We start from the raw sequence: 25,379 nt of genomic DNA, 5'->3' as shown, positions 1-25,379 counted from the left end.
ACCTGGACACCCTCCACTGGTGACAGTACCTCATATACACGGAATCATACAGTATCTGTCCTTTTGAGTCTGGCTTATTTCACTTAGCATAATTGTCAGAGGCGTGTGAACGAGAGCAACTCCATCTTGAATAGGGACTGGGTAAAATAATGCTAAGACCTAATGGGCTGCATTTCCAGTTGGTTTAGGCATTCTAAGTCACGGGATGAGATAGGAAATTGGCTCAAGATACAAGTCATAAAGACCTTGCTGTTAAAACAGATTGCAGTAAAGAAACTGGCCAAAACCCACCAAAACCAAGATGGTAACTACAGCGACCTCTGGTCGTCTTCAAGGCTACACTCCTACCACATGCTGTGTCGACATCAGGGTTCTATATGGTCTACAAAGCGGAAGCATGAATAATCCACCCCTTGTTTAGCTTATAATCAATAATCAATACATTTATTTTATAAGAAGCACAATCATATTTATAATTATTATAAATTATTATAAATATACATTTAACAACATACAATTATTAATATATATTTATAATTATTATAAATCAATAATCAATAAATAACTGGCCGGGCCCGGTGGCTCACTCTTGTAATCCCAGCGCTTTCAGAGGTCGAGGTGGCTGGATCACCTGAGGTCAGGAGTTCAAGACTAGCCTGGCCAACCTGGAGAAACTCCCTCTCTACTAAAAACACAAAAATTAGCTGGGCGTAGTGGCAGGCACCTGTAATCCAGGAGAATCTCTTGAACCCAGGAAGCGGAGGTTGCCTAGCTGGAATTACAGGCGCGCACCAGCACACCTGGGTAATTTTTGTATTTTTAGTAGAGAAGGGGTTTTGCCATGTTGACCAGGCTGGTCTCAGATTCCTGACCTCAGGTGATCCGCCCGGCTCGGCCTCCCAAAGTGCTGGGATTACAGGTGTGAGCCCATGAGCCACTGTGCCAGGCCAAGACTCATCTTTTCTTTTTATTTTTTTTGATACGGAGTCTTGCTCTGTGCCCCCAGCTAGAGTGTAGCCAGCTAGAGTGCAGTGGTGCGCTCCATCTCCACTCACTGCAACCTCCGCCTCCCTCACTGCAACAATCATTGAAGCGATTCTCCTGCCTCAGCCCTCTTGAGTAGCTGGGATCACAGGCGCGCGCCACCTGACTAAATTTTTTTTTTTTTTTTGTATTTTTAGGACAGACGCGGTTTCACCGCATTGGTCAGGCTGGTTTCGAACTCCTGACCTCATGATCTACCCTCCTTGGCCTCCCAAAGTGCTGGGATTACAGGCGTGAGCCACCTTGCCCGGCCCAAGACTCATTTTTCTTAAGCCCTTAAAGCACTTTACACACATTACCTCGTGGTATTACTACCCTCATTCAGCAAATGAGGTAAGCTAGTCTCAAGGAAGTTCACTGAGGATCAGAGATGTTAAATGATTTGCCTAAAGTTAGAGAACTAATAAGTGAGAAAGCTAGTTGTGTTGCGTTTTACTAACGTGCCAATCAGCTGCCCAGGAATAAACTAAAGTTGAGTAAGAGGCAGCCAGAGCCACAGCGGGGGCGTTCCCAGCCTGGCTCGCTTCCAGCACTGATGCCTCCAGCCTAGACCTCTAGGCTTCAGCCCTTCCATTGGTCGTCCGTCACCGTGCGCCATGCTCACACGAGGGCCAGCAGCCAATCAGCGTGGCTCGTCTCCGCCCAGCCAGGCCACGCAGGATCGCGTTATCGGTCCCTCCCGCGGGCACTCTGGGAGTTGTAGTCTAATTATACGTTTCCGCCCATAGCCTGGGGAGAGCGGGAACTACTCAACCCAGAGAGCCGAGCACTGAGCAGCTTCTGCTTTCAGGAGTACCCGCCAACGAGCGGAACGGAGCAGGAATCGGCATCTGGGAACAGGTGAGAGAGTATGTGTGCTGGGCCTTGGAGGAAGGGGGCCGATACCGGGCCTTACTTCTGTAACGATACTGTGAGGCATCAGAAGGCCAGCCTGTTGCGTCCGTTTTGAAGGTCGGTGGGCTAGACTGGCTGGTCTTCTGGGGGTGCGGAGACTTCCAAACTCTGCCCTTGTGTTTTTCTGGAACCGCCAATATGCCCGGACCCCGGTTAACTCCTTTGCTGCGAGCCCTTCTGTCCCGTCCAGAGTTGCTGCGAGCCTGTCTGCTCAGTCCTAGCGATTCCTCTGAGGCTTGGGACGCGCGGTTCCAGCACCCCGGACAATATGGACGCAGCACCCATGGGTTCTCGCCCCAGTGCTTCTCCCCTCCTTGGGGCGTAACTCAGACCCTGGGCACCCCTCTCCATTGCCCAGGGGAGACCTGGGTTCTAGATTTGGCTCTGCCTCTACTATCTTCCTACCTCCTAGAGCCTCAGTTTGGCTTGTGTAAAATAGGATGACTTAAGGGTCCTTTCAGCCCCTAATCCTGTACTCTGTACCACCTCCTTACCCAGCCTTGTGCACGCCGTCTTGAAGGCACTGAGTTCTAGCCTGTTTATTATAAGTGGCGATTTGTTGGGTCTCCGTCACCCAGCCATACTTTTTGTTTCCTGCATATCCTTCTTGTTATTGTCCCCAAGCACATTCCACAAGAGGGAGGGGCACTCTGGGCTTAGGCTGGGATGGGAGTTATCTGGGTAGCTGCCACCATGCCTCTGCCTTTGGTGCTTGCTCCTGCAGGGAGTGCTTGGCGCCCCCTCCCTATGCCACTCCCAGGATGCCCCTGTCCCGCTGGTTGAGATCTGTGGGGGTCTTCCTGCTGCCAGCCCCCTACTGGGCACCCCGGGAGAGGTGGCTGGGTTCCCTACGGCGGCCCTCCCTGGTGCACGGGTACCCAGTCCTGGCCTGGCACAGTGCCCGCTGCTGGTGCCAAGCGTGGACAGAGGAACCTCGGTGAGTGTGGTTGGGGTGAGGGGCCTTGGGGAGGGGAGCAGCTGATCAGGTTTCTGACTTGTTTTTCCTTCTACTCAGAGCCCTTTGCTCCTCCCTCAGAATGAACGGAGACCAGAAATCAGATGTTTATGCACAAGAAAAGCAAGATTTTGTTCAGCACTTCTCCCAGATCGTTAGGGTGCTGACTGAGGATGAGATGGGGCACCCAGAGACAGGAGATGCTATTGCCCGGCTCAAGGAGGTGACGGATTCATGACTTGGGGGAGTGAGCCTTTGGTTCGGTTGCTCTGTATATGTGGGATTCACCTGTGGCTTATGAGGGACTTTTGACAGATGTGAGAGAAAGCTTTTTTTTTTTTCTCTCCCCGAGACAGAGCCTTGCTCTGTCACCCAGGCTGGAGTGCAATGGTGCGATCTCGGCTTACTGCAACCTCCACCTCCCAGGTTCAAGCGATTCTCCTGCCTCAGCCTTCTGACTGGCTGGGATTATAGGCGGACGCCACCGTGCCCAGCAAATTTTTGTATTTTTAGTAGAGATGGGGTTTCACCGTGTTGGTCAGGCTGGTCTTGAACTCCTGACCTCAGGCGATCCACCCACCTCGGCCTTTGATCCCAAAGTGCTAGGATTACAGGCGTAAGCCACCGCGCCTGGCCGAGAAAGCATTTACCTGAGGGACTCGAGTCTGCTCTGGAGAGGTTGGGGCCTGGGCAAGTATACTTAACTCAGTCCGTAAACCTGACTTTTGGCTCTGATGGAAGGTGGGTCATCCAAACTGCTTTGCATAGGGGTGGAGGCCTTGAACCTGGCAAGTCTTAGATTTTGTGTCCTGAAATCAGAAGCTGATACCTTGGCAGAGACCTGGGAGGAAGACAGTCTGATATTGTCCTATCTCCCTGGGGCCTGAGAAAGTTGTATCATTAGAAACCCCTTGGCCGGGCGCGGTGGCTCATGCCTGTAATCCCAGCACTTTGGGAGGCCGAGACGGGCGGATCACGAGGTCAGGAGATCCAGACCATCCTGGCTAACACGGTGAAACCCCGTCTCTACTAAATAATACAAAAAACTAGCCGGGCGAGGTGGTGGGCGCCTATAGTCCCAGCTACTCGGGAGGCTGAGGCAGGAGAATGGCGTGAACCCGGGGGGCGGAGCTTGCAGTGAGCTGAGATCCGGCCACTGCACTCCAGCCTGGGTGACAGAGCGAGACTCCGTCTCAAAAAAAAAAAAAAAAAGAAACCCTTATTCTAGGACATGAACTATTGCTGTGATACTTGCCAATTTTTTTCCTGTTGATTCTGGAGTATCTACTAAAATTCTTCTTATAAATGCTGTCTATCTCATATATCTGAGGGGAATCAAGGGAAAGGGGGGCTTTGCCTATACTGGGATGGGGATTAAAAGAGAGTCTTGGCCCAGCATGGTGGCTTATGCCTGTAATCTCAGGACTTTGGGAGGCTGAGGCCCGGGGGGGATCATGAGGTCAGGAGTTCGAGACCAGCCTGGTCAACATGGTGAAACCCTGTCTCTACTAAAAACACAAAAATTAGCCAGGCGTACTGGCGCACACATGTAGTCCCAGCTACTCGGGAGGGTGAGACAGGAGAATCGCTTGAACCTGGGAGGCAGAGGATGCAGTGAGCCGCGATTGCGCCACTACACTCCAGCCTGAGGGACATAGCGAGGTGAAGTCTTCCCTGTTAGTTAGGTCTGATTGAAAGCAGGGCAGCAGAAGGTAAAGTGAGACGCAAGAGGGGACACCACTGGAGGAGTGGGAAATGAATCCCACAGCTTGGGTCCCCTGTAAGCTGTCTTTTGGCTGACTTTGGAGAGGGTTTGTCTTTTTTTTTTTTTTTTGAGACGGAGTCTCGCTTTGTCGCCCAGGCTGGAGTGCAGTGGCCGGATCTCAGCTCACTGCAAGCTCCACCTCCCGGGTTTACGCCATTCTCCTGCCTCAGCCTCCCGAGTAGCTGGGACTACAGGCGCCCACCACCTCGCCCGGCTAGTTTTTTGTATTTTTTAGTAGAGACGGGGTTTCACCATATTAGCCAGGATGGTCTCGATCTCCTGACCTCGTGTTCCGCCCGTCTCGGCCTCCCAAAGTGCTGGGATTACAGGCTTGAGCCACCGCGCCCGGCCGTCTTTTTTTTTTTAAACGGAGTCTTGCTCTGCCTTCCAGGCTGGAGTGCAGTGGCCGGATCTCAGCTCACTGCAAGCTCCGCCTCCCGGGTTCACGCCATTCTCCTGCCTCAGCCTCCCGAGTAGCTGGGACTACAGGCGCCCGCCACCTCGCCCAGCTAGTTTTTTGTATTCTTTAGTAGAGACGGGGTTTCACCGTGTTAGCCAGGATGGTCTCGATCTCCTGACCTCGTGATCCGCCCGTCTCGGCCTCCCAAAGTGCTGGGATTACAGGCTTGAGCCACCGCGCCCGGCGAGGCTTTGTCTTAATAGAGTGAAGGAGGCTTTTCATTTGCAGGAGGGTTGAACTCTGGGTAGGCAGAGGTGGTTGGAAAAATAGGGATGGGTTGGGAAGGGGAAGTCTAGGAGAGGTGGGGATGGGGAAGGAACCTGGGGAGGGAACTGAACAAGCCAGTCATCCCTATAGCGTGTACTGAGTTTTCCATGGGTTTAAGCCCTGTTTGGGCTTGGGAGCAGCATTTAATCTGCACTATGGAGGTTTTAAATTTATTGGGAGGCCGAGGCGGGTAGATGACTTGAGGTCAGTAGTTCGAAACAAGCCTGGCCAACATGGTGAAACCCTGTCTCTACTAAAAATACAAAAACTAGATGGGCATGGTGGTGGGCACCTGTAATCCCAGCTACTCGAGAGGCTGAGGCAGGAGAATTGCATGAACCCGGGAGACGGAGGTTGCAGTGAGCCAAGATCGTGCCAGTGCACTCCAGCCTAGGCAACAGAGTGAGACTTCATCTCAAAAAAAATAATAAATAAATAAAAAATAAATAAATACATTTACTAGGATAGACCATGCAGAAAGAACGTACCTGGGCACTGGGACCTCTTCTAGCTTTGCTCCAGAAATTTGGAAAAGGAGTAAAGACAGTAGCAATTCCAGAGACTCCTTGAAGAGGAGTTGGGGAGGATAAAGTTAGGGGGTGGTTGGAAATGGGAGAGAGCAAGGAGAAAACTCACAGTAGCTTCTGTATGTACCCTGATACCCTGTCCCTCTTCCCTTGCCCTCCAGGTCCTGGAGTACAATGCCATCGGAGGCAAGTATCACCGGGGTTTGACAGTGGTAGTAGCGTTCCGGGAGCTGGTGGAGCCAAGGAAACAGGATGCTGATAGTCTCCAGCGGGCCTGGACTGTGGGCTGGTGTGTGGAACTGGTGAGAGGGGTAGGGGAAGGGAGTGGAAGTTTCCTGCAGTGGTGGTGACTTGGGTGGGAAAGGGAGGGATGAGCCTGAAACTTATTTCTGGGTTGTGTTTGTGTTTCTTTGTCTCTAGTGTTCTACGGCCAAATTTAGAGTGAATCACTCCAAGGGTTAACTAATGTGAGGAGCCTCTTTTGGCATTAGGTATGAAGATGGCTGTAGATAGTTGTAGACAGTGTGGATTGGGGCCTTGAGACTGGGCAGGGAGGTGTCAGCTCTTTCCTTTGAGCAGAGGATGGCCATAAAAGTGACAGAGGAGGCTGGGCATGGTGGCTCACGCCTGCAATCCCAGCACTTTGGAAGGCCCAGTGGGGCGGATCACCTGAGTTCCGGAAATGCCAGCACTTTGGGAGGCCGAGGGGGGCGGATCACCTGAGTTCCGGAGTTTGAGACCAGCCTGACCAACATGGAGAAACCCCATCTCTACTAAAAATACAAAGTTAGCCGGATATGGTGGCGCATGCCTGTAATCCTAGCTATTTGGGAGACTGAGGCAGGAGAATCGCTTGAACCTGGGAGGCGGAGGTTGCGGTGAGCTGAGATTGCACCATTGCACTCCAACCTGGGCAACAACAGCGAAACTCCGTCTCAAAAAAAAAAAGAAAAAGTGACAGACGTCTTCCAACGGCTATTCAGAAGCAGAGATTGAAAACTGGCAGCTCACCGATAGTTTTTTGAAAATGTTTTACAATTAAGTCTCCTAAATTTAACAAAGAGATTTCATACTAAAACCTAGATTTCTAGCATGGCTTGGGAAATTGTGAGATTTAGGTCCATGTTTCTGCATAGCAACAATTGGCTGAAGCTGAGTGGATGTAACTTCCCCAAGACGGCATGTGTTCTCCTGTGTGCTTTCTCTGGTTTGCTCCAATCTCCACATCCCCTTGTCTTCTATACCAGTTCATCTTGGTCTTGAAGGTGTCTATTTGCTGGCATGGCCTAAAGCTTTCATTAGTGGTGGGGGACTGGGTTCTGGGAGGGGTGCCATGCCCGAGGAGGGTGGCAGTGAGCCCAAAAGGGAAGAGCATACAGAACTTGGTGAGTGATGATGATGCTGAGTTCCTGGCCTGAGAGGAGCAGCTGGCTCAAGGGAAGACGTGCTGAGCACAGTCAGCGCGGGTATGTTCTTGGTATGGGTGGAGCAGGCGGATCTGCCTGTCCTGTCGGCGGTGGAAATTCCAGTCTGGAACTTATCAGGGAGATAGATGGGTCTGGGGAATCGAGATTTGCTTCTAAGGAGGTAATAGGCCCATGGCATCCAGGGAGAGGCCCCAAGATGACAGGGATGCTGAGGGGCTGAGGGATTCAAAATATGGAGATGACAGGCAAGGGCGGAAGGGAAGGAGGATGAGGGCAGAGCAGAGGAGCCAAGCTATGGGGGCCAAGGGAAGCAAGACCTCGAGGGGCCAGTGGTTGACTGGTAGAATCAGTTCATTATTTTTTTGAGACGGAATCTCGCTCTGTTGCCTAGGCTGGAGTGCAGTGGCACCATCTCGGCTCACTGCAACCTCCGCCTCCCAGGTTCAAGCAATTCTCCTGCCTCAGTCTCCTAAGTAGCTGGGATTACAGACGCCTGCCACCACGCCTGGCTAATTTTTGTATTTGTAGCAGAGACGGGATTTCACTATATTGGTCAGGCTGGTCTGGAACTCCTGACCATCTGCCTTGCCCTCCCGAAGTGCTGGGATTACAGGTGTTACAGGTGTGAGCCACTGTGCCTGGCCTAGAATCAGTTCTTAACCCTGGCAGCACCCTAGGTTCACCTGTAAGTTTAAAAAAAATTTTTTTTTCTAAGACGGAGTGTCGCTCTGTTTCCCGGGCTGGAGTGCAGTGGCGCAAACTCAGCTCACTGCAGGCTCTGCCTCCCGGGTTCCTGCCATTCTCCTGCCTCAGCCTCCCGAGTAGCTGGGACTACATGTGCCCGCCACCGTGCCTGGCTAATTTTTTTGTATTTTTTAAGTAGAGATGGGGTTTCACCGTGTTAGCGAGGATGGTCTCGATCTCCTGACTTCGTGATCCACCTGCCTCAGCCTCCCAAAGTGCTGGGATTACAAGTGCGAGCCACCGCACCCGGCGTTTTTAAAAATTTTTAATTTTTTTTTTTTTATTCAGAGTCTCACTTTGTTACCCAGGCTGGAGTGCAGTGGCATGATCTTGGCTCACTGGAATCTCTGCCTCCGGAGCAAAAGCCACCCTCCTACCACCTCAACATCCCAAGTAGCTGAGACTACAGGAGCGAGCCTCTACCTGGCTAATTTTTTTTTTTTTTTTTTTTTTTTTTTTAATAGAGACTAGGTTTCGCCATGTTGCTGAGGCTGGTCTTGAACTTGTGGCATCAAGTGATCCGCCCATCTCGGCCTCCTAAAGTGTTGGGATTACAGGTGTGAGCCACCGCGCCTGGTCTAAATTTTTTTTTTTTTTTTTTTTTTGAGACGGAGTCTCGCTCTGTCGCCCAGGCTGGAGTGCAGTGGCCGGATCTCAGCTCACTGCAAGCTCTGCCTCCTGGGTTTACGCCATTCTGCTGCCTCAGCCTCCCGAGTAGCTGGGACCACAGACGCCTGCCACCTTGCCCGGCTAGTTTTTTATATTTTTTTTTAGTAGAGACAGGGTTTCACCATGTTAGCCAGGATGGTCTTGATCTCCTGACCTTGTGATCCGCCCGTCTCGGCCTCCCAAAGTGCTGGGATTACAGGCTTAAGCCACCGCACCCGGCCCTAAATTTTTTTTTTAGAGACAGAGTCTCACTCTGTTGCCCAGGTTGGAGTGCAGTGCTACAGTCATGGCGTACTGTAGCCATGACCTCCTGGGCTGAAGCCATCCTTCCACCTCAGCCTCTCAAGTAGCTGAGACTGCAGGCGCCCGCCACCATGCCCGGCTTTTTTAATAGTTTTTTTTGTAGAGATGGAGTCTCACTTTGTTGGCCAGGGTAGTCTTGAACTCCTGGGCTCAAGTGATCTGCCTGCCTCGGCCTCCCAAAGTACTGGGATAACGGGTGTGAGCCACTGTGCCTGGCCTGGGTTTTTTTTTTTTAATTTTCCCTAATAAATAGAAAGTGCTGGTGGGGTTAAGAATCAGTGCTAGGAGGCAGAGGAAATGTGGGGAGGCCATGGAATTAATTCTCTTGGAGACCATCATGGTTGAGTGGTGGTGGCCAAAATGAGATTGTCCTTGCAGTCACCCTTGGGAGAGGCCGTGAATGGGTGGCTTCAGGGAAACCATGCTACTCCAAATAAACACAGAGTCAATTAAACATGTGCCTTTGATGTGGAAAGCTCAGGACCTCCACACTACTCTTCTGGGGTTAGGTCAGAGGTAAAGGTGCAGATGGATACCTCCTTCCCTGAGGACTCTGCCTATGACAATAGCAGTGGTTGTTGCAACGGTCCTTTCCCCACGGCCCATGCTGGGTTCTGGCAGGCGGTGTTGCATGCTTCCTTTGCAATGTGGATCGACTACAGCACACAGGATTAGGATGGGATGAAGTCTTAAAAACCATGTCTTCTAGGCCAAGTGTAGTGGCTCATGCCTGTAATCCCAGCACTTTGGGAGGCTGAGGTAGGTGGATCACCTGAGGTCGGGAGTTTGAGACCAGCCTGACCAACATAGAGGAACCCCATCTCTACTAAAAATACAAAATTAGACCAGGCACGGTGGCTCATGCCTGTGATCCCAGCACTTTGGGAGGCAGATCACTTGAGGTCAGGAGTTCAAGACCAACCTGCCCAACGTGGCAAAACCCCATCTCTACTGAATGAAAATACAAAAATTAGCCAGGCTAGCAGTTGGTGGTGGCGGGCGCCTGTAGTCCCAGTACTTGGGAGGCTGAGGCAGGAAAATCACTTGAATCTGGGAGGAGGAGCTTGCAGTGAGCCCACGTGGCGCCACTGCACTCCAGCCTGGGCGACAGAGTGAGACTCTATCTCAAAAAAAAGAAAAGAAAAGAAAAGCTATTTAAGGAACCAAAACATATAGTATGACTGACTGCAGGAAGTATCACAGGGAATGTTAGAGTGTTTTATTCTTGAATTTCTTTGTCAGACAAGTGTTTAGGAGACTCTCACTCCAGGCCTAGTGCTGTGCTAGGCTCTGCAAATGCTAAGAGGGAGAAGTCACTGTCCCTGCTTCCAAGGAGTTCATGGTCTAGTGGGAAACCCGATACGTTCAGGTACCTTCAGATGGGCACTCAGAAGAGTAAGCCGTTAGTTAAAATTAATGTTAAAAAATGTTTAAAGATGTCTGAGACTCATAGGTCAAAGTCAGATTTCAGTTCCACCTGATTAACCTGTACTGCTAAGGAGCTCCTTTAGGTAAGGCTGTGTTCCTAGTCACTGGGGTGTTCAAACACAGTGCTGGGGGCAATGTGGGAATAGCCTTCTTTTATTTAGGAAGTAATGGAAAGTCAATCACACAAATAAATCTTACTTTAAGCATTCATTGAGGTGTTTGGCAAGAATAGAGTACGGTATATGAAGGTGTTTCCTAATCTCCCTGATACCAGGCCTAATCTAGGGCTCATTAGAGATGTCAAAGATCTGTTCTAGTTTCTTACCTAAAACAAGAGTGTTTTAGTTCCATTTTATAGGCGAGGAGTCTTAGCCAAACAGGTTATGTCACTTTCCAAGTCTCCATAGCATAGAAGCCTTCTGCCTCCCCACCCTGACTTTCCCAGCTCATAGGGACTATCAAAAGCAGCAGCTGTGGCCGGGTGTGGTGCCTCATGCCTGTAATCCCAGTACTTTGGGAGGCTGAGGCAGGAGGATCATTTGAACCCAGGAGTTCAAAACCAGCCTGAGCAACATAGTAGGACCCTGTCTCTACAAAAAATAAATTGGAAAAAAAAAAAAAAAGTCAGGCATGTGGTGTGTGCCTGTGGTCTCAGGTACTCAGGAAGCTGAAGTGGGAGGATCACTTGAGCCTGGGAGGTAGAGGCTACAGTGAGTCGTGATTGCACCACTGCACTGGATAATGGTGATACTCTGTCCCCCACCAAAAAAAAAAGCAAAACTATATACAGATGTAGATATAAAGTAGCAGCTCTGTTGCTGATAGAAGGAACAGTAATGAGCCCTGCAGGTCTTATTCCACTCTTCCTAGCTGCAAGCTTTCTTCCTGGTGACAGATGACATCATGGATTCATCCCTCACCCGCCGTGGACAGATCTGCTGGTATCAGAAGGTAATGGTGGGCAGGAAAGTAGCAGTGGGTATGGGGACAGGCCACAGGGAGGTGGTATGTGCGGCCTGGTTGAGGTGTTGGGATGATGGCTCTTAGTATGAACCGAGACTAGAGATTGATTGCTTGTTTTTCTCTGTCATGATAGCCGGGTGTGGGTTTGGATGCCATCAATGATGCTATCCTCCTGGAAGCATGTATCTACCGCCTGCTGAAGCTCTATTGCCGGGAGCAGCCCTATTACCTGAACCTGATCGAGCTCTTCCTGCAGGTATTGCTGCAGACAGGGCCCGATGCCCAGAGGGTGCCCATGGTAGCCTTGGCCTTTATAGGACATGCTCATCTGGCTGGTTTCAGGGTACAGGATTGCAGGGTGCCTGGAAGGGAAAGAAAGCGAGGAAGGGAGTTGGGAAGCGGGGTGGTGGTAGTGGCAAGAAGGGGCTTCTCTGTCCCTGTGTAATTGGAAGAAAGGGTGATAAAGGACTGTGTATATGAATATAGGCCTTGAGTTTCGGGGCTTTCTCCCCTTCTGTTGCCTTTCTGATTCTGCCCAGTTGTCAGCTGGTATGGGATGTTGGGCTCAGGATACCAGGGTTTCGTATATCTTGAGAAAGCCTGGCTCATGGGCCGTCTTTGTCTTCCTTAGAGTTCCTATCAGACTGAGATTGGGCAGACCCTGGACCTCATCACAGCCCCCCAGGGCAATGTGGATCTTGGCAGATTCACTGAAAAGAGGTGAGTGACAGTGCGAACCATGTCTGGACAGCGAGGTAGGGCTCAGGATGTGCGTTGCCCTCCTGAGGAGTTTCTCTTCTCCCCCTACTCAGGTATAAATCTATTGTCAAGTACAAGACAGCTTTCTACTCCTTCTACCTTCCTATAGCTGCAGCCATGTACATGGTGAGTGAGCCTCCTCACCCCTCTCCTCTGCTAATGGGGGCTTTTGGACAGGAAGGCATAGAGCAGAAAACGTGAACACTGCTACCCCTGGTGAAAGGCTGTGTGACCTTGAGCAAGTCAGTCTCGCTGAGTCTCTTCCTCAACTGAGGATAAAATTCCTACTTCACAGGACTGTAAAGATTAAGCAAAGCAAGGGATATGAAAGTGCTTAGCACTTAATAGGGGAACAGTATATCCTGCATCTGAGTATGGATAGGAGTGTGGAGGAGATCAACCAGGTTGAGAGGGAAAAGAATGGATTAAGGGCAGTCAGTGGGATTAACTGTCTACCCTGACCTTGCTTCTCTACATTTCCTTTTCATCTTGAAAGAAGTTGGAGGTGGCAAAAATATTAGGAAGATGGATCAGAATGACTCGGGGACTGACATTTGTGAGGGAAGACAGGCTGTGCACCTCTAGAATGGATTCGTCTCTTTTATGACTCCCTGAAAGTCCTAGCCAAAAATAAGTGGGATTGAGGTTGAACCATCAATCAGGACTGTCTAGGTCAGGGAAGCCAAGATATCTGAAGAGAGAGGAGAGATTTGGGGCTGCAGTAGGGCAAGACCCCATGGGAGGAAGCAGCCAGGAAGATGCAGGCACCTCTGGGGTTTGGCTTATTAACCCACCTTTCCCTGTAGGCAGGAATTGATGGTGAGAAGGAGCATGCCAATGCCAAGAAGATCCTGCTGGAGATGGGAGAGTTCTTTCAGATTCAGGTAGGAAGGCAGGAGGCAGTAGCAGAGAACAGGCACCAGCTTCACTCCTCCTCTGCCTAGGAACCTCATCCTTCCTCCTTTGCTGCCCTCCCCCTTCCCGCCCAGGATGACTACCTTGACCTCTTTGGGGACCCCAGTGTGACCGGCAAAGTTGGCACTGACATCCAGGACAACAAATGCAGCTGGCTGGTGGTTCAGTGTCTGCAACGGGCCACTCCGGAACAGTACCAGATCCTGAAGGTGCCTGAGAGAGGGTGGTGGGTCCCTGAGCTGGTGGAAAGGGATAGAGTAGTGGTTCTCAATTGGAGGCAGTTTTTCTCCCGAGGGGACATTTGGCAATGTCAGCAGACATTTTTTGTCATCGTCATCACAACTCTGTGTGTGTGCATGTGGTACAGACATCTAGCTGGCAGGAGCCAAAGATGTTGCCAAACATGTAGCACACAGAACAGCTCCCCCAGACAGGATTATCTGGCCCCAAATTTCAATAGTGCCAAGGCTGAGAAACCCTGGAGTAGAGGACACCTGGTCTGAGGCAATATGTAGGGAATATTTGGGATAGGGAAGGGAAGCTTGGGATCCTAGCTACCTAGAAACACTTGAAAATTGGAGGGAGGAGGCCGGGCGCGGTTGCTCAAGCCTGTAATCCCAGCACTTTGGGAGGCCGAGACGGGTGGATCACGAGGTCAGGAGATCGAGACCAACCTGGCTAACACAGTGAAACCCCGTCTCTACTAAAAAACACAAAAAAATAAACTAGCCGGGTGAGGTGGTGGGCGCCTGTAGTCCCAGCTACTCGGGAGGCTGAGGCAGGAGAATGGCGTAAACCCGGGAGGCGAGCTTGCAGTGAGCTGAGATCCGGCCACTGCACTCCAGCCTGGGCGACAGAGCCAGACTCCATCTCAAAAAAAAAAAAAAAGAAAATTGGAGGGAGGAAAGGAGTGGGTGGCTTTGGAGATGTTCTGAAATATGAGAATGAGAGGAGTGGAGGGGTCCTGGAGGCTCTGGGGAAGGCCAAGCCCGTTTTCCTGTCTTCCAACCCCTTTTAGGAAAATTACGGGCAGAAGGAGGCTGAGAAAGTGGCCCGGGTGAAGGCACTATATGAGGAGCTGGATCTGCAGGCTGTGTTCTTGCAATATGAGGAGGACAGTTACAGCCACATTATGGCTCTCATTGAACAGTACGCAGCGCCCCTGCCCCCAGCCATCTTTCTGGGGCTTGCGCGCAAAATCTACAAGCGGAAAAAGTGACCTAGAGATTGCAAGGATGGGGAGAGGAGGCTCTCAATAAATAATTGTGTAACCTTTTTGTGGTTCTGTTCTTGCTCGGCGCAGCCAGAGTCTGGCTCTTTCCAGAATGTGCGGGGTGGGGTGCTGGGAGGACTCGCTGCACAGAAGCGGGACCCAGGGGCCTTGGCATCAGGGCCAAAAGCTTGGGATACATCAAACCCGCTAGGTGGGTGACACAAGACGCTAAGCGCTGGGGGCGGGTCTGAGCTACGCCACGCCCATGCGCGAAGGGGTGCAGATGCGCTGCGCAGAGTGGGTTGTGCTAGTGCCCCTCCCCTCCCGCTCTGTGCCCCGCCGGGCGGGGACCGTGGGAGCCGAGGACAAGCCCAAGGCCGGAGCGGTTCCAGGAGGACCCTGGTGAGGAGGGCTCGGCCCATGGGTGTAGGCCGATGGACCAGGGCACGAGGGGCGGGGCAGGACAAGGGAGCAGGAGAAATGAATAGAGAAGGGGTGCGGTGGTGACTGAACGATGGAGACGAATGCGGAGAGAATGGACATACCGCTGTTCTGAGGGGCGAGGGCGCAGGCTGGAGCCCGGCGGAGGCAGCCAGCAGATGTGGAGTTGACGAGCTGACGGCTGCTCCATCCTTTTCCTCTCCAGCTCCCACCCCTTTCCTGCATTCACCAGGCAAACTCTGCATATCGACCCACCCCCATCCCCCGCCTCCTTTCAGGGCATCTGGGTGGGTCTCCCTGGGTCCCTTCCTGTGGGAGTAAGGGGTAGGCAGGAGGGCAGGGCCAGATTGCGGCAGCAGGGACCCGGAGGTCCATTCTGGGCCCGGACCTCTTCCGGGCCCCCGCCCCCCTTCGGAAATCCAGAGCGCAGCCGCGTTCTCTGACCCTCCCGGCTCCATTCCCGGAGGGTTACATTCGACTCCACCTGCAAACACTGCAGTGGAAACTAATGGCCAGTCGATTGCGATTTGCATCTCATTGAAATATCTTCCAAAGCAGCCAGAGCCTTCAGGCCTGCTGCTGCCGTCAGTCACCTCAGTGTCCTTCCCGCAGCTCCTGTCCTCACTGGCTGGGCTTCGCCACCCCTGTCTTCTAGGTCTGCACCTGTGGTTGCCAGGTAGGTGGATGTGAGAGACCCTACCCTCCTGGTTCTCTAGAAGCCATCCCATCGCCGCTGGCACCATGCTGTCTCCTCAGAGAGCTTTACTCTGCAACCTCAATCACATCCATCTCCAGCACGTCTCCCTGGGCCTGCACTTGTCCCGCCGTCCTGAGCTACGGGAAGGGCCCTTGAGCACATCCCCTCCCCCAGGAGACACTGGGGGCAAGGAGAGCAGGGGCCCCTGCAGTGGCACCCTGGTGGACGCCAATTCCAACAGCCCAGCTGTGCCCTGCCGGTGCTGCCAGGAGCACGGTCCGGGCCTAGAAAACCGGCAGGACCCATCACAGGAGGAAGAGGGGGCTGCCTCTCCCTCAGACCCAGGCTGCTCTTCCTCGCTCAGCTCCTGCTCAGATCTTAGCCCCGATGAGTCCCCCGTCTCAGTCTACTTGCGGGACCTCCCTGGTGATGAGGATGCCCACCCTCAGCCCAGTATCATCCCCCTGGAGCAAGGTTCCCCACTGGCTTCAGCAGGCCCTGGCACCTGCTCACCGGACAGCTTCTGCTGCTCTCCTGATTCCTGCTCCGGAGCTTCTTCTTCACCCGATCCTGGCCTGGACTCGAACTGCAACGCCCTGACCACCTGCCAGGACCTCCCTTCCCCAGGCTTGGAGGAAGAGGATGAGAGCGCGGAGCAGGATCTCCCTACCTCTGAGCTCTTAGAGGCGGATGATGGGAAAATCGACGCTGGGAAAACGGAGCCCAGTTGGAAGATTAACCCAATTTGGAAAATTGACACAGAGAAAACTAAAGCTGAATGGAAAAACACGGAAAACAGTAACACTGGTTGGAAAAACAACGGGAATGTTAACTCTAGCTGGAAAAATGAACCTGAAAAATTCGACTCTGGTTGGAAAACCAACACAAGAATAACTGATTCTGGCTCGAAAACAGATGCAGGGAAAATTGATGGAGGATGGAGAAGTGACGTCAGCGAGGAGCCGGTGCCCCACCGGACAATCACGTCCTTCCACGAGCTGGCCCAGAAGCGCAAGCGGGGCCCAGGGCTGCCCCTCGTCCCGCAGGCCAAGAAAGATCGCAGTGACTGGCTCATAGTCTTCTCGCCCGACACCGAGCTGCCCCCCTCGGGGTCGCTGGGCGGCTCCTCGGCACCTCCTCGGGAAGTCACCACCTTCAAGGAACTCCGGTCCCGAAGCCGGGCCCCACCCCCGCCAGTCCCGCCTCGAGACCCCCCAGCTGGCTGGGCTTTGGTCCCGCCCCGGCCCCCACCCCCGCCTGTCCCTCCCCGAAGGAAGAAGAACCGACCTGGACTGCAGCCCATAGCGGAGGGGCAGTCCGAGGAGGGCCGGGCTGTCAGCCCAGCGGCTGGCGAGGAGGCCCCAGCCGCGAAGGAGCCGGGAGAGCCGGGCGCGCAGGCCGGCCTGGAGGGTAAGAGGTCGCAAGAAGCGGGAGGAGGGCTGGGCTTCGGCCGCTCACGCCTCCTAGGCTTCCAACCCGGCCCCCTGTCTTCCCTCCATTCTGTGTCACCCATCCTCCCCGCCCCTTCTACCAGGGAGCGCTCCGGGAAAGGGAAACTGGGTGGGTCATTGGGATATGGGACTAACTCTTTGCTCCCTCTTCTTCCCGCCCCTCCTTGCCTGGCTGCCCATCCCGCTGCCCTCCTTCCCTCTGCGCCTGGCCCCGCCAATCCCGCCTGCAGCCGGTCCCCTCCTGCTCCCTCGGCCCCTGGTTTTCCGGTTCTCGGCCGACGGGCGCCCCCTGTTGGAGGGTGGGGGCGCAGGCGCAGCTGGGTCTCTGCTCCTGGCTCCTCTGGCAGGGTGGCCTGGCGCTGGGCTGCGGCTGCTGGGGGCGCCGAGCCCCCCAGAGGAGCAGCTGCTGCCCGTCCGCCTGTCCCCAGTGGGAGCCTATTCGCCTCCGACTCGGGGAGCCTTGCCCTGCCTGGCCAGCCCCGAGCTGGCACTGCTGCTGTCCCCGCTCTTTCCCAGAAGTAGCACCTTCCCCGCCGCGGCTCCCCCACCCCGCCAGGTACCCGCCCCCCCGCTGCCACCGCAACCTCGTCCGCCGAAGGCCCCTCGCTGGACCAGGAGCCCATCGCCTCCGCCCAGGCTACGTAAGACGGACCCGGGCAAGCCCCGCGGGCCACGCCTCAGGCGGGCCGCCCCGCCCGCTCCAAGGCCCCTCCCACTATCGCCCGGCCCCATTTTCGCTTTTTTTCTGGGGTTGCCCAGCTTGGTCCCGCCCTTCCGTTTCGGCGGACTCCAAGCAAGTTCGTCGGTTTTGGGGAATCTGGCCCCGTTCCTAGTGCTGGAGAGGGGAAGTTGTTGCCTTTCCTGCTCCATGGCCCGGTCCCCTCTCCCTCCAGACCCGCCTGGGCATAATGGACACGGGTTTACCCAGCCTCCATGCCAAGCCTAGGGGGTCCCAGCGAGTCTGTTGTTAGGGACTTTGGGTCACACCCTCCGTGGAATTCCTTGGCCTGTGCATCTCGGGCCTGTCCCCCCACCTTGCTCGGGAGGGGTGGAGGGTGAAGCTCCCGGGAGCTCATTGGCACTAGAAGTTCTGGCCACGCCCTCTCCGCGAGTCCAGTCCCATGCGGGATGAAGAGGGCACCCTCCACCTAGAGACTGCTGCGCGACCCGGGTTTCCCCTTTCCGGCGCCTTCCAGCCTCCCAATCCTCGGGTCTCGCCTCCCTCCGTCTCCTCCCTTTCCCCTGTCTGTCTTTCCATTGGTCCACGCCGCCCACGTGCTCCCCGGGGCTCCGCAGGCTGGACTGGGCCCCGGGGCGGTGCGCAGGGCTGCACCTCCCTCCCGGCGCCCTGTCCTCTCCCGCCCTACAGGCCCTAGCGGGGCAGGCGGGAGGTGAGCGCTGCCGTCTCGCTCCCGGATTTCCGGGATCCTGGAGGTGGGGGCTGTGCCCTGAGGGAGGGCACCGGGAACCGGGATGGGGCTGGGGGACAGCGAGTGCCGGGAAGTGTGCGGGATTTCACTCCGGGGCTCGGGTCGAGCTACCCCGTGCTCCAGGCGGCCCTGCCCTCTTCTCCCCAAGACCCTTCGGGGAGACCCGCCGGAGACAACTTGTGTGGAAGCCCGGAGTCCTCGGAATAACCCTTGGTAAGTGTCACCGCGCCCTTCTTCCCTTACGCCAGTCCGTAGTTCGTGGTCCTTCGCCGGTGTCTCCGGAGCCCAGCGGCTGTGGATGGCAGAAGCCCAGAGTGGGACTGGTCAGCTGCAGGAGCAGAAGAAAGGTAGGGCACCCTGACTCCCGACCCCGCGCTTCCGAATGAACTGCCCCTCGCCCCCGGCCCTGCTCTCTCAGGCTGTCCGAAGGCAGTCTCTCCACGCCCCTCGGGCAAGCCTGGGTAGGGGCGCGGCCTCCTAGCGTCTTCCCTTTCCCTCCCCTCCCAGGTCTCCTGATAGCCGTCAGCGCCTCCGTGGATAAAATCATCTCGCATTTCGGGGCCGCCCGGAACTTGGTGCAGAAGGTGAAGGTGGCTGGAGGGAGGGTGTTGGGATGAGGAGAGTAATGGAGCTCCGCGGTGGGTGCGGGAACGGTTGGCGGGTGGTGGCTGGAGGGATCTCTGGACCCATCCGCATCGCGCCGCCTCCAGGCCCAGTTGGGTGATAGCCGGCTGAGCCCGGATGTGGGGCACCTGGTGCTGACCACCCTCTGCCCGGCCCTCCATGCCCTGGTGGCGGATGGGCTGAAGCCTTTCCGGAAGGACCTCATCACCGGGCAGCGCAGGAGCAGCCCCTGGAGCGTGGTGGAGGCGTCGGTGAAGCCAGGTGAGCCAGGAGGACGTGGGACCCGGCAGTGCGCAGGGCTGGGCCGGGCTTGGCTGACTGCACCCCACGTTCTCAGGCTCCAGCACCCGCTCCCTTGGAACCCTGTATAGCCAGGTCAGCCGTCTAGCCCCGCTGAGCAGCAGCCGTAGCCGCTTCCATGCCTTTATCCTGGGCCTTCTCAAGTGAGTTGCCTTCTTCCCAGTGCCCTTCCCACGACCTGGGACTGCAAGAGCATCATGGGTGGGACACAGTAGTAGTACCTCATGTCCCCAGAGAAGGCCCCCCCTCCTTCCAATCTCATCTCCCATCCTCCACCCAGAAAGGACTGGAGTCCTCTACCTCCCTGAACTTCCATTCCCTCTTTTCTCCCCCAGCACCAAGCAGTTGGAGCTGTGGTTTTCCAGTCTCCAGGAAGATGCAGGTCAGAGGTTCAGATGGGAGAGGATGGGGCTGATGGGCTGGGAGGATGGGAAGGAAAGGGTTCTCTCCTGCTGGTTCCCACTGGTGCCAGAATGCCATTAATCCAGATCTCCGATCTTATTACTCTTCTAATTAAAACTTTCTAAGGAGGCCCATCGCCCATAGGATGAAAGACCCAAAGCCTTGGCTGTCTGGCCTCTGCCCTCTTCCCCTGCCTTGGAGGCCAGGGCTTTCCCTGGTCTTGCCAACAGTCTTCCCGCCTGGCCCTTCCTGCTCCAAGGCCCTGCTTATGTTGTTCCTCTATCTCCTGCCCCTCCTGCTTCCTCATGAACTGTCATTCATCCTTTGAGTCCTTCCCCAGTGAGGCCTTACCTCTACCCTCAGACTAGGCCAACCCCCACACCATTTTGTATGTGCTTCTATGGCTCTCCTGTCCTCCTCCTCTGTAGCCTTTGCACTGTCACTCAGTTACTTGTCACCACTTGCTGTGTGTGTCTTCCTATTTGGGCGAGGTTCCACGCAGGCAGGGATGTCAGACCTATAGCTCACCACACCCTTCCTCCTCTCTGCCTCAGTGCCCAGCAGAGTGAGGCCTGGGAGGATGTGTGCTGACTGGTGGGCTGCTCTGGGGGGTCCTCTGGGACTAGGTCCAGGGCAGAAGCTGATGTTGGCCTGCTCTTTTCCAGGCCTGCTCTCCCTCCTGTACCTGCCAACAGGATTCTTCTCCCTGGCCCATGGTGGCTGTCCCTCCCTGTCCACAGAGCTGCTGCTCCTGCTGCAGCCTTTGTCGGTGCTCACCTTCCACCTGGACCTGCTCTTTGAGCACCACCACCACCTGCCCCTGGGCCCACCTCAGGCGCCTGCCCCTCCAGGCCCGCCTCCGGCTCTGCAGCAGACTATGCAAGCCATGCTGCACCTGGGGGGCCGGCTGGCCCAGAGCCTTCGGGGGACTTCCAAGGAAGCTGCTCCAGACCCCTCAGACTCTCCAAACCTTCCCACACCAGGGAGCTGGTGGGAGCAGCTGACCCAGGCCTCCCGGGTCTATGCCTCTGGGGGTACTGAGGGCTTTCCTCTTTCCCGATGGGCACCGGGGCATCATGGGACTGCAGCTGAAGAAGGTGCACAGGAGAGACCCCTACCCACAGATGAAATGGCACCAGGCAGGGGCCTCTGGTTGGGAAGACTATTTGGAGTGCCTGGGGGCCCCACAGAAAATGAGAGTGGAGCCCTAAAGTCCAGGTAATGGGGTACCTTGTCCTTTCTATGACCTTCTGACTCTCAGATCTCCCAGTGGCCTCATTTGAAACTCTATAGTGATGATCCTTTAGGGCAGAGGTTGGCAGTCTGTTTTTCTACAGCCATGAGCTAAAAATGGTTACATTTTAATGGTTATATTAAGTGCCTATATAATGATCTCAATTTTCCCTCTTGGTCCTAGGTCCGAAAATATAGTTATCCCCAGGTACATGTGGGGAATTGGTTCTAGGACCCTCACATACACTAAAAGACGACATACTCAACTCCTATGTTGATGTATAGGAAAAGACAGCCCTCAGTATATGTGGGTATTATATCCTGAGAATACAGTATTTTCTGTTCAGTTGGAAAAAACCTGCATATAGGTGAGCTTGCGCATTTCAAACCTGCTTTGTTCAAGGGTCAACTGTATTTACTATCTGGTCCTTTAGAAAAATGAAAAACAGCCTGGGCAACATGGTGAAACCCTGTCCCTATAGAAAAATACAAAAATTAGCTGGGCATGGTGGCACACACCTGGTGGTAGTCCCAGCTGCTCTAGGAGGCTGAGGTGGGAGGACAGCTTGAGCCTAGGAGGTCGAGGCTGCAGTGAGCTGTAATCACACTGCTGCATTCCAGCCTGGGTGACAAAGCGAGACCCTGTCTCCTCTCCAAACAAACAAAATTGCGAATCCCTGCTCCAGGCCTCAATAACTGGTGGCTCTTTAATGGCTTGAGATGTTCTCTAGTGGCCTTTTCGTTCTGAGCCTCTCTAGACCCTGCTGGGTCCATAGGTTCCTTGTGATTTGTGGTGTTGTGGACTTTTGTTGTCATCTCCCTCATCAGCCTGAAAATGCCTGTATCTAATAATTAACACTCTGCCCTCAGCAGTGACTAACCCCTGACCTCTTTTGAACCACAGTGAGGCCCCTTAGCCTCTCCCTCCCTCCAAACCCCAGGGTTCTTTGGGTTTTCTGGAGGTGGGTTGAGCTGTGACCCTATGTCCCTTCTTTTAGGAGACCATCTAGCTGGCTGCCCCCGACAGTGAGTGTGTTGGCTCTTGTGAAGCGGGGGGCACCTCCTGAGACACCTTCTCCTCAGGAGCTTGAGGCCTCAGCACCCAGCATGGTGCAAACCCATAGGTAAGGAGGACTGGGGAGGATGCACTAGTGTGTAACCATGTATGCTATCACAGCATGGATGGGAGGTAGTGTAAAAAAACCTGGGCTTTAAAATAAGACCATGCTTAGTGTGCATTGCAGCTTTTCTATTTATTATCGATGTGTCACTCATTTGTCTGAGCCTTGGATTTTTTTTTTTTTTTGGAGACAGAGTCTTGCTCTGTCGCTTAGGCTGGAGTGCAGGGGCATGATCTTGGCTCACTGCAACCTCCCCATCCTGGGTTCGCCTGTCTCAGCCTACCGAGTAGCTGGGACTACAGGTGCCCGCCACCACACCCAGCTTTGTGTTTTTTATTTTTGAGACGGAGTCTAGCTCTGTTGCCAAGCTGGAGTACAGTGGGGCGATCTGGGCTCACTGCAATCTCTGCCTCTTGGGTTCAAGCGATTCTTCTGCTAAGCCTCCTGAGTAGCTGGGATTACAGGCCCGTGCCGCCACGCCCAGCTAATTTTTGTATTTTTAGTAGAGAAGGGGGTTTCACCATGTTGGCCAGAATGGTCTCGATCTCCTGACCTTGTGATCCACCTGCCTTGGCCTCCCAAAGTGCTAGGATTACAGGCATGAGCCACTGTGCCTGGCCAATTTTTGCATTTTTAGTAGAGACAGGGTTTCACCGTGTTGCCCAGGCTGGTCTAGAACTCCTGACCTCAGGAGATCCGCCCGCCTCAGCCTCCCAAAGTACTGGGATTAGAGGCGTGAGCCACTGTGCCCGGCCAGGATTCTTTCTATAAAAAGAGGATACGATGCAATACCTTTTTTATAGTTATAGAGACTAAACATAATTTTTTTTTTTTTTTTGAGACAAGAGTCTCACTCTCGTCCAGGCTGGAGTGTAGTGACACGATTTTGGCTCACTGCAACCTCGCCTCCTGGGCTCAAGGGATTCTCTTGCCTCAGCCTCCAGAGTAGCGCCTGCCACCATGCCTGGCTAATTTTTGTAACTTTAGTAGAGACAGGGTTTCGCCGTGTTGTGCAGGCTGGTCTTAAACTCCTGGCCTCAAGTGATCTGCCTACCTCGGCCTCCCAAAGTGCTGGGATTACAGGTGGGAGCCACCATACCTGGTCACTAAACATTTTATAAAAGCATTTGACGGCTGGGCGCGGTGGATCACCTGAAGTCAGGAATTCAAGACCAGCCTGGACAACATGGCGAAACCCTGTCTTTACTAAAAATACAAAAATTAGCCAGGCGTGGTGGTGGTGGGCACCTGTAGTCCCAGCTACTCTGGAGGCTGAGGCAGGAGAATTGCTTGAACCCAGGAGGTGGAGGCTGCCGAGATCACAGTACTGCACTCCAGCCTGGGGAACAGAGAGAGACTCTGTCTCAAAAAATAAATAAATAAATAAAAAGAGTAGATGGAGTAGTAGGAGATCCAAACACCAAACAGGTTTTGGTGATGGATTGGATGTATGGAGTGAGATGCCCAGGTTTTTACCAGGAGCAAGTGTGGGTAGAAAGTGGTGCTGTTTACCACTGTAGGCGACATGAGGAGGGACTGGTTTTGAGGGTGAGTCATTTCGTTTGCCTATGTTGAATTTGAAGCATCAGAGAGAAGTGCAAATAGTGTCAAATAAGCAGCTAGAGTGGGTTTGGCACTCAGAAGGCTGGGGCCCCAGATAGAACCACCATGTTGATGATTGGTTCTCAAGTCCCTTCCAGAGCCCAGTCAATGTTCACTGAGCCAAACCAACAAGGGCACTCTGGAGGTGACACCTGGGGACAGCTGGGCACCCCTACCTCACTTCATCCCAGTATCTTCCTCTGGCTCCCCTCAGGGCAGTTCGGGCTCTCTGTGATCATACCGCTGCAAGACCTGACCAGTTGAGCTTCCGGCGTGGGGAAGTGCTGCGTGTCATTACCACAGTGGATGAGGACTGGCTCCGCTGTGGGCGGGATGGCGTGGAGGGTCTGGTGCCTGTGGGGTATACCTCCCTTGTTCTGTAGCATTGGGACCCTTTCCTGTGTATGTGTCTCCTTCCTGTCACCTGGGAATGGAATGGCCAGTGAACACCATCCCAGAAGCATTTTCCCTGTCTGCAAAATGACATTTCTTCCCACATTTCTGCTAATGTTTAAAATAAACTTTCCTTCTTCCCTCCTATACCCACCTGTAAGGTGAAATCTGCTCTTCTTCCAAATATATAAAAAGGGAATCGCCCTCCAGGAAATCTTCCTTTCCTTTTTCCCATCTGTATAAGGGAATGTCTTCCTTCCTATCTATCTGCAAAATGGAAATCTAGACCTCCTTCTTCATCCATAAGTGGACTGTGCCAGTACAATACATGCCTCAGCCCCCAAGCCTAGAAGGACCTCTAGTCTCCTTCCTGTGTATGGAATCTTCCTCACTCCACCCCTCCCACGTTGTCTGTATTGATAATGTACTCATGCTGTACTAGGTGCTGAAGCCTGGACACCCCTGGTGGGTGGGCCTGTGGTGATGATTTGCATCCTTCCTCCTTTGTCCCAATAAAAGTATGGGAGTTGAATGTGTGTCTTTCACTGTGGGTTTCAGGACATAGGCTATGGGGGAGGAGAAAAAGGACCTCCTATGGGAGGCATAAGGCAGATGTTTCTTTTCGTTCTTTTTTTTTTTTTTTTTTTTTTTTTTTTTTTGAGACGGAGTCTCGCTATGTCGCCCAGGGTGGAGTGCAGTGGCCGGATCTCAGCTCACTGCAAGCTCCGCCTCCCGGGTTTACGCCATTCTCCTGCCTCAGCCTCCCGAGTAGCCGGGACTACAGGCGCCGCCACCTCACCCGGCTAGTTTTTTGTATTTTTTAGTAGAGACGGGGTTTCACCGTGTTAGCCAGGATGGTCTCGATCTCCTGACCTCGTGATCCGCCCGTCTCGGCCTCCCAAAGTGCTGAGAGAAGTAGTCCCTCACTGGTTCCTGAATCTCACAAGTGCTTCTCTACTGTATGACTTTCTCTGTTTAGCTAGACTAACAGGATAGGAGCTTGCATAAATATGGGGGAGGAGAGGACTTAGCCCTTGAAATTGTACTTCATATCTGAGGTGAAGGGAAGGATTAAAGATTTGCACCGGGCACAGTGGCTCACACCTGTAATCCCAGCACTTTGGGAGGCTGAGGCAAACAGATCACTTGAGCTCAGGAGTTCGAACCCAGCCTTGGCAACATGGCAAAACCCCGTCTCTACAAAAAATTAGCCAGGTGTGGTGACACATGCCTGTGGTCCCAGCTAGTTGGAGGGCTGAGGCAGGAGGATCCTTTGAGCTGTGGAGGTCGAAGCTGCAGTGAGCCGAGATTGTGCCACTGCATTCCAGCCTGGGTGACAAAGTGAGAACCTG

The 25,379-nt window shown here is 53.9% G+C and overlaps 3 protein-coding genes across 26 annotated transcripts; 2 read left to right on the top strand and 1 right to left on the bottom strand.

Annotated features, from left to right (window-relative positions):
• Positions 1–1,791: 1,791 nt before the first annotated feature.
• FDPS (farnesyl diphosphate synthase) lies at positions 1,792–14,395 on the top strand. Of its 11 annotated transcripts, none has more exons than XM_077944131.1 (11): positions 1,792–1,884; positions 2,699–2,875; positions 2,954–3,116; positions 6,074–6,214; positions 11,354–11,434; positions 11,580–11,702; positions 12,078–12,166; positions 12,259–12,331; positions 13,012–13,089; positions 13,195–13,329; positions 14,139–14,395. In XM_077944131.1, exons 2-11 carry the CDS (start codon positions 2,700–2,702, stop codon positions 14,337–14,339), a joined length of 1,260 nt encoding a protein of 419 aa, XP_077800257.1. In that variant the 5' UTR covers positions 1,792–1,884; position 2,699; the 3' UTR covers positions 14,340–14,395. The 11 variants fall into 11 exon arrangements, with proteins under 11 accessions (XP_077800257.1, XP_014966970.1, XP_077800254.1 ...); XM_015111484.3 differs by having other exon boundaries at positions 2,663–2,875; XM_077944128.1 differs by having other exon boundaries at positions 1,792–1,995.
• Positions 14,321–17,563, bottom strand: LOC144330930 (putative uncharacterized protein RUSC1-AS1). The gene is made up of 2 exons (XM_077944818.1): positions 15,985–17,563; positions 14,321–15,437 (listed from the first exon to the last, which is right to left on the bottom strand). The coding sequence occupies exon 2, from the start codon at positions 15,305–15,307 to the stop codon at positions 14,321–14,323; it is 987 nt and encodes a 328-aa protein (XP_077800944.1). The 5' UTR covers positions 15,308–15,437; positions 15,985–17,563.
• Positions 14,643–24,559, top strand: RUSC1 (RUN and SH3 domain containing 1). Of its 14 annotated transcripts, none has more exons than XM_077942748.1 (11): positions 14,643–14,735; positions 15,430–16,881; positions 17,153–17,478; positions 18,601–18,699; positions 18,860–18,936; positions 19,063–19,237; positions 19,314–19,419; positions 19,612–19,658; positions 20,344–20,896; positions 21,910–22,035; positions 23,849–24,559. In XM_077942748.1, the coding sequence occupies exons 4-11, from the start codon at positions 18,651–18,653 to the stop codon at positions 24,015–24,017; spliced, it is 1,302 nt and encodes a 433-aa protein (XP_077798874.1). In that variant the 5' UTR covers positions 14,643–14,735; positions 15,430–16,881; positions 17,153–17,478; positions 18,601–18,650; the 3' UTR covers positions 24,018–24,559. The 14 variants fall into 14 exon arrangements, with proteins under 14 accessions (XP_077798874.1, XP_077798865.1, XP_014966918.3 ...); XM_077942739.1 differs by having other exon boundaries at positions 17,153–17,563; positions 19,162–19,237; XM_015111432.3 differs by having other exon boundaries at positions 17,153–17,563.
• Positions 24,560–25,379: the final 820 nt, after the last annotated feature.

The sequence above is a fragment of the Macaca mulatta genome, chromosome 1, assembly GCF_049350105.2.
Source record: "Macaca mulatta isolate MMU2019108-1 chromosome 1, T2T-MMU8v2.0, whole genome shotgun sequence".
NCBI lineage: Eukaryota > Metazoa > Chordata > Mammalia > Primates > Cercopithecidae > Macaca > Macaca mulatta.
Note: the sequence above shows the minus strand (reverse complement) of the source record. Positions and strands in the feature narration are given on the sequence as shown.

What these genes read in the sequence shown, in the direction of transcription:
- FDPS (XM_077944131.1), top strand. Translation starts at nt 2,700, where the DNA reads ATGCCCCTGTCCCGCTGGTTGAGATCTGTGGGGGTCTTCCTGCTGCCA. An exon ending in CTATTGCCCGGCTCAAGGAG is followed by an intron (nt 3,117 to 6,073) that starts GTGACGGATTCA and finishes CTTGCCCTCCAG; the next exon opens with GTCCTGGAGTACAATGCCAT. An exon ending in GAGAGTTCTTTCAGATTCAG is followed by an intron (nt 13,090 to 13,194) that starts GTAGGAAGGCAG and finishes CTTCCCGCCCAG; the next exon opens with GATGACTACCTTGACCTCTT.
- LOC144330930 (XM_077944818.1), bottom strand. Translation starts at nt 15,307, where the DNA reads ATGCAAATCGCAATCGACTGGCCATTAGTTTCCACTGCAGTGTTTGCA.
- RUSC1 (XM_015111432.3), top strand. Translation starts at nt 15,516, where the DNA reads ATGCTGTCTCCTCAGAGAGCTTTACTCTGCAACCTCAATCACATCCAT. An exon ending in ATCGCCTCCGCCCAGGCTAC is followed by an intron (nt 17,564 to 18,600) that starts GTAAGACGGACC and finishes CCCTTACGCCAG; the next exon opens with TCCGTAGTTCGTGGTCCTTC. An exon ending in AGCATGGTGCAAACCCATAG is followed by an intron (nt 22,036 to 23,848) that starts GTAAGGAGGACT and finishes GGCTCCCCTCAG; the next exon opens with GGCAGTTCGGGCTCTCTGTG.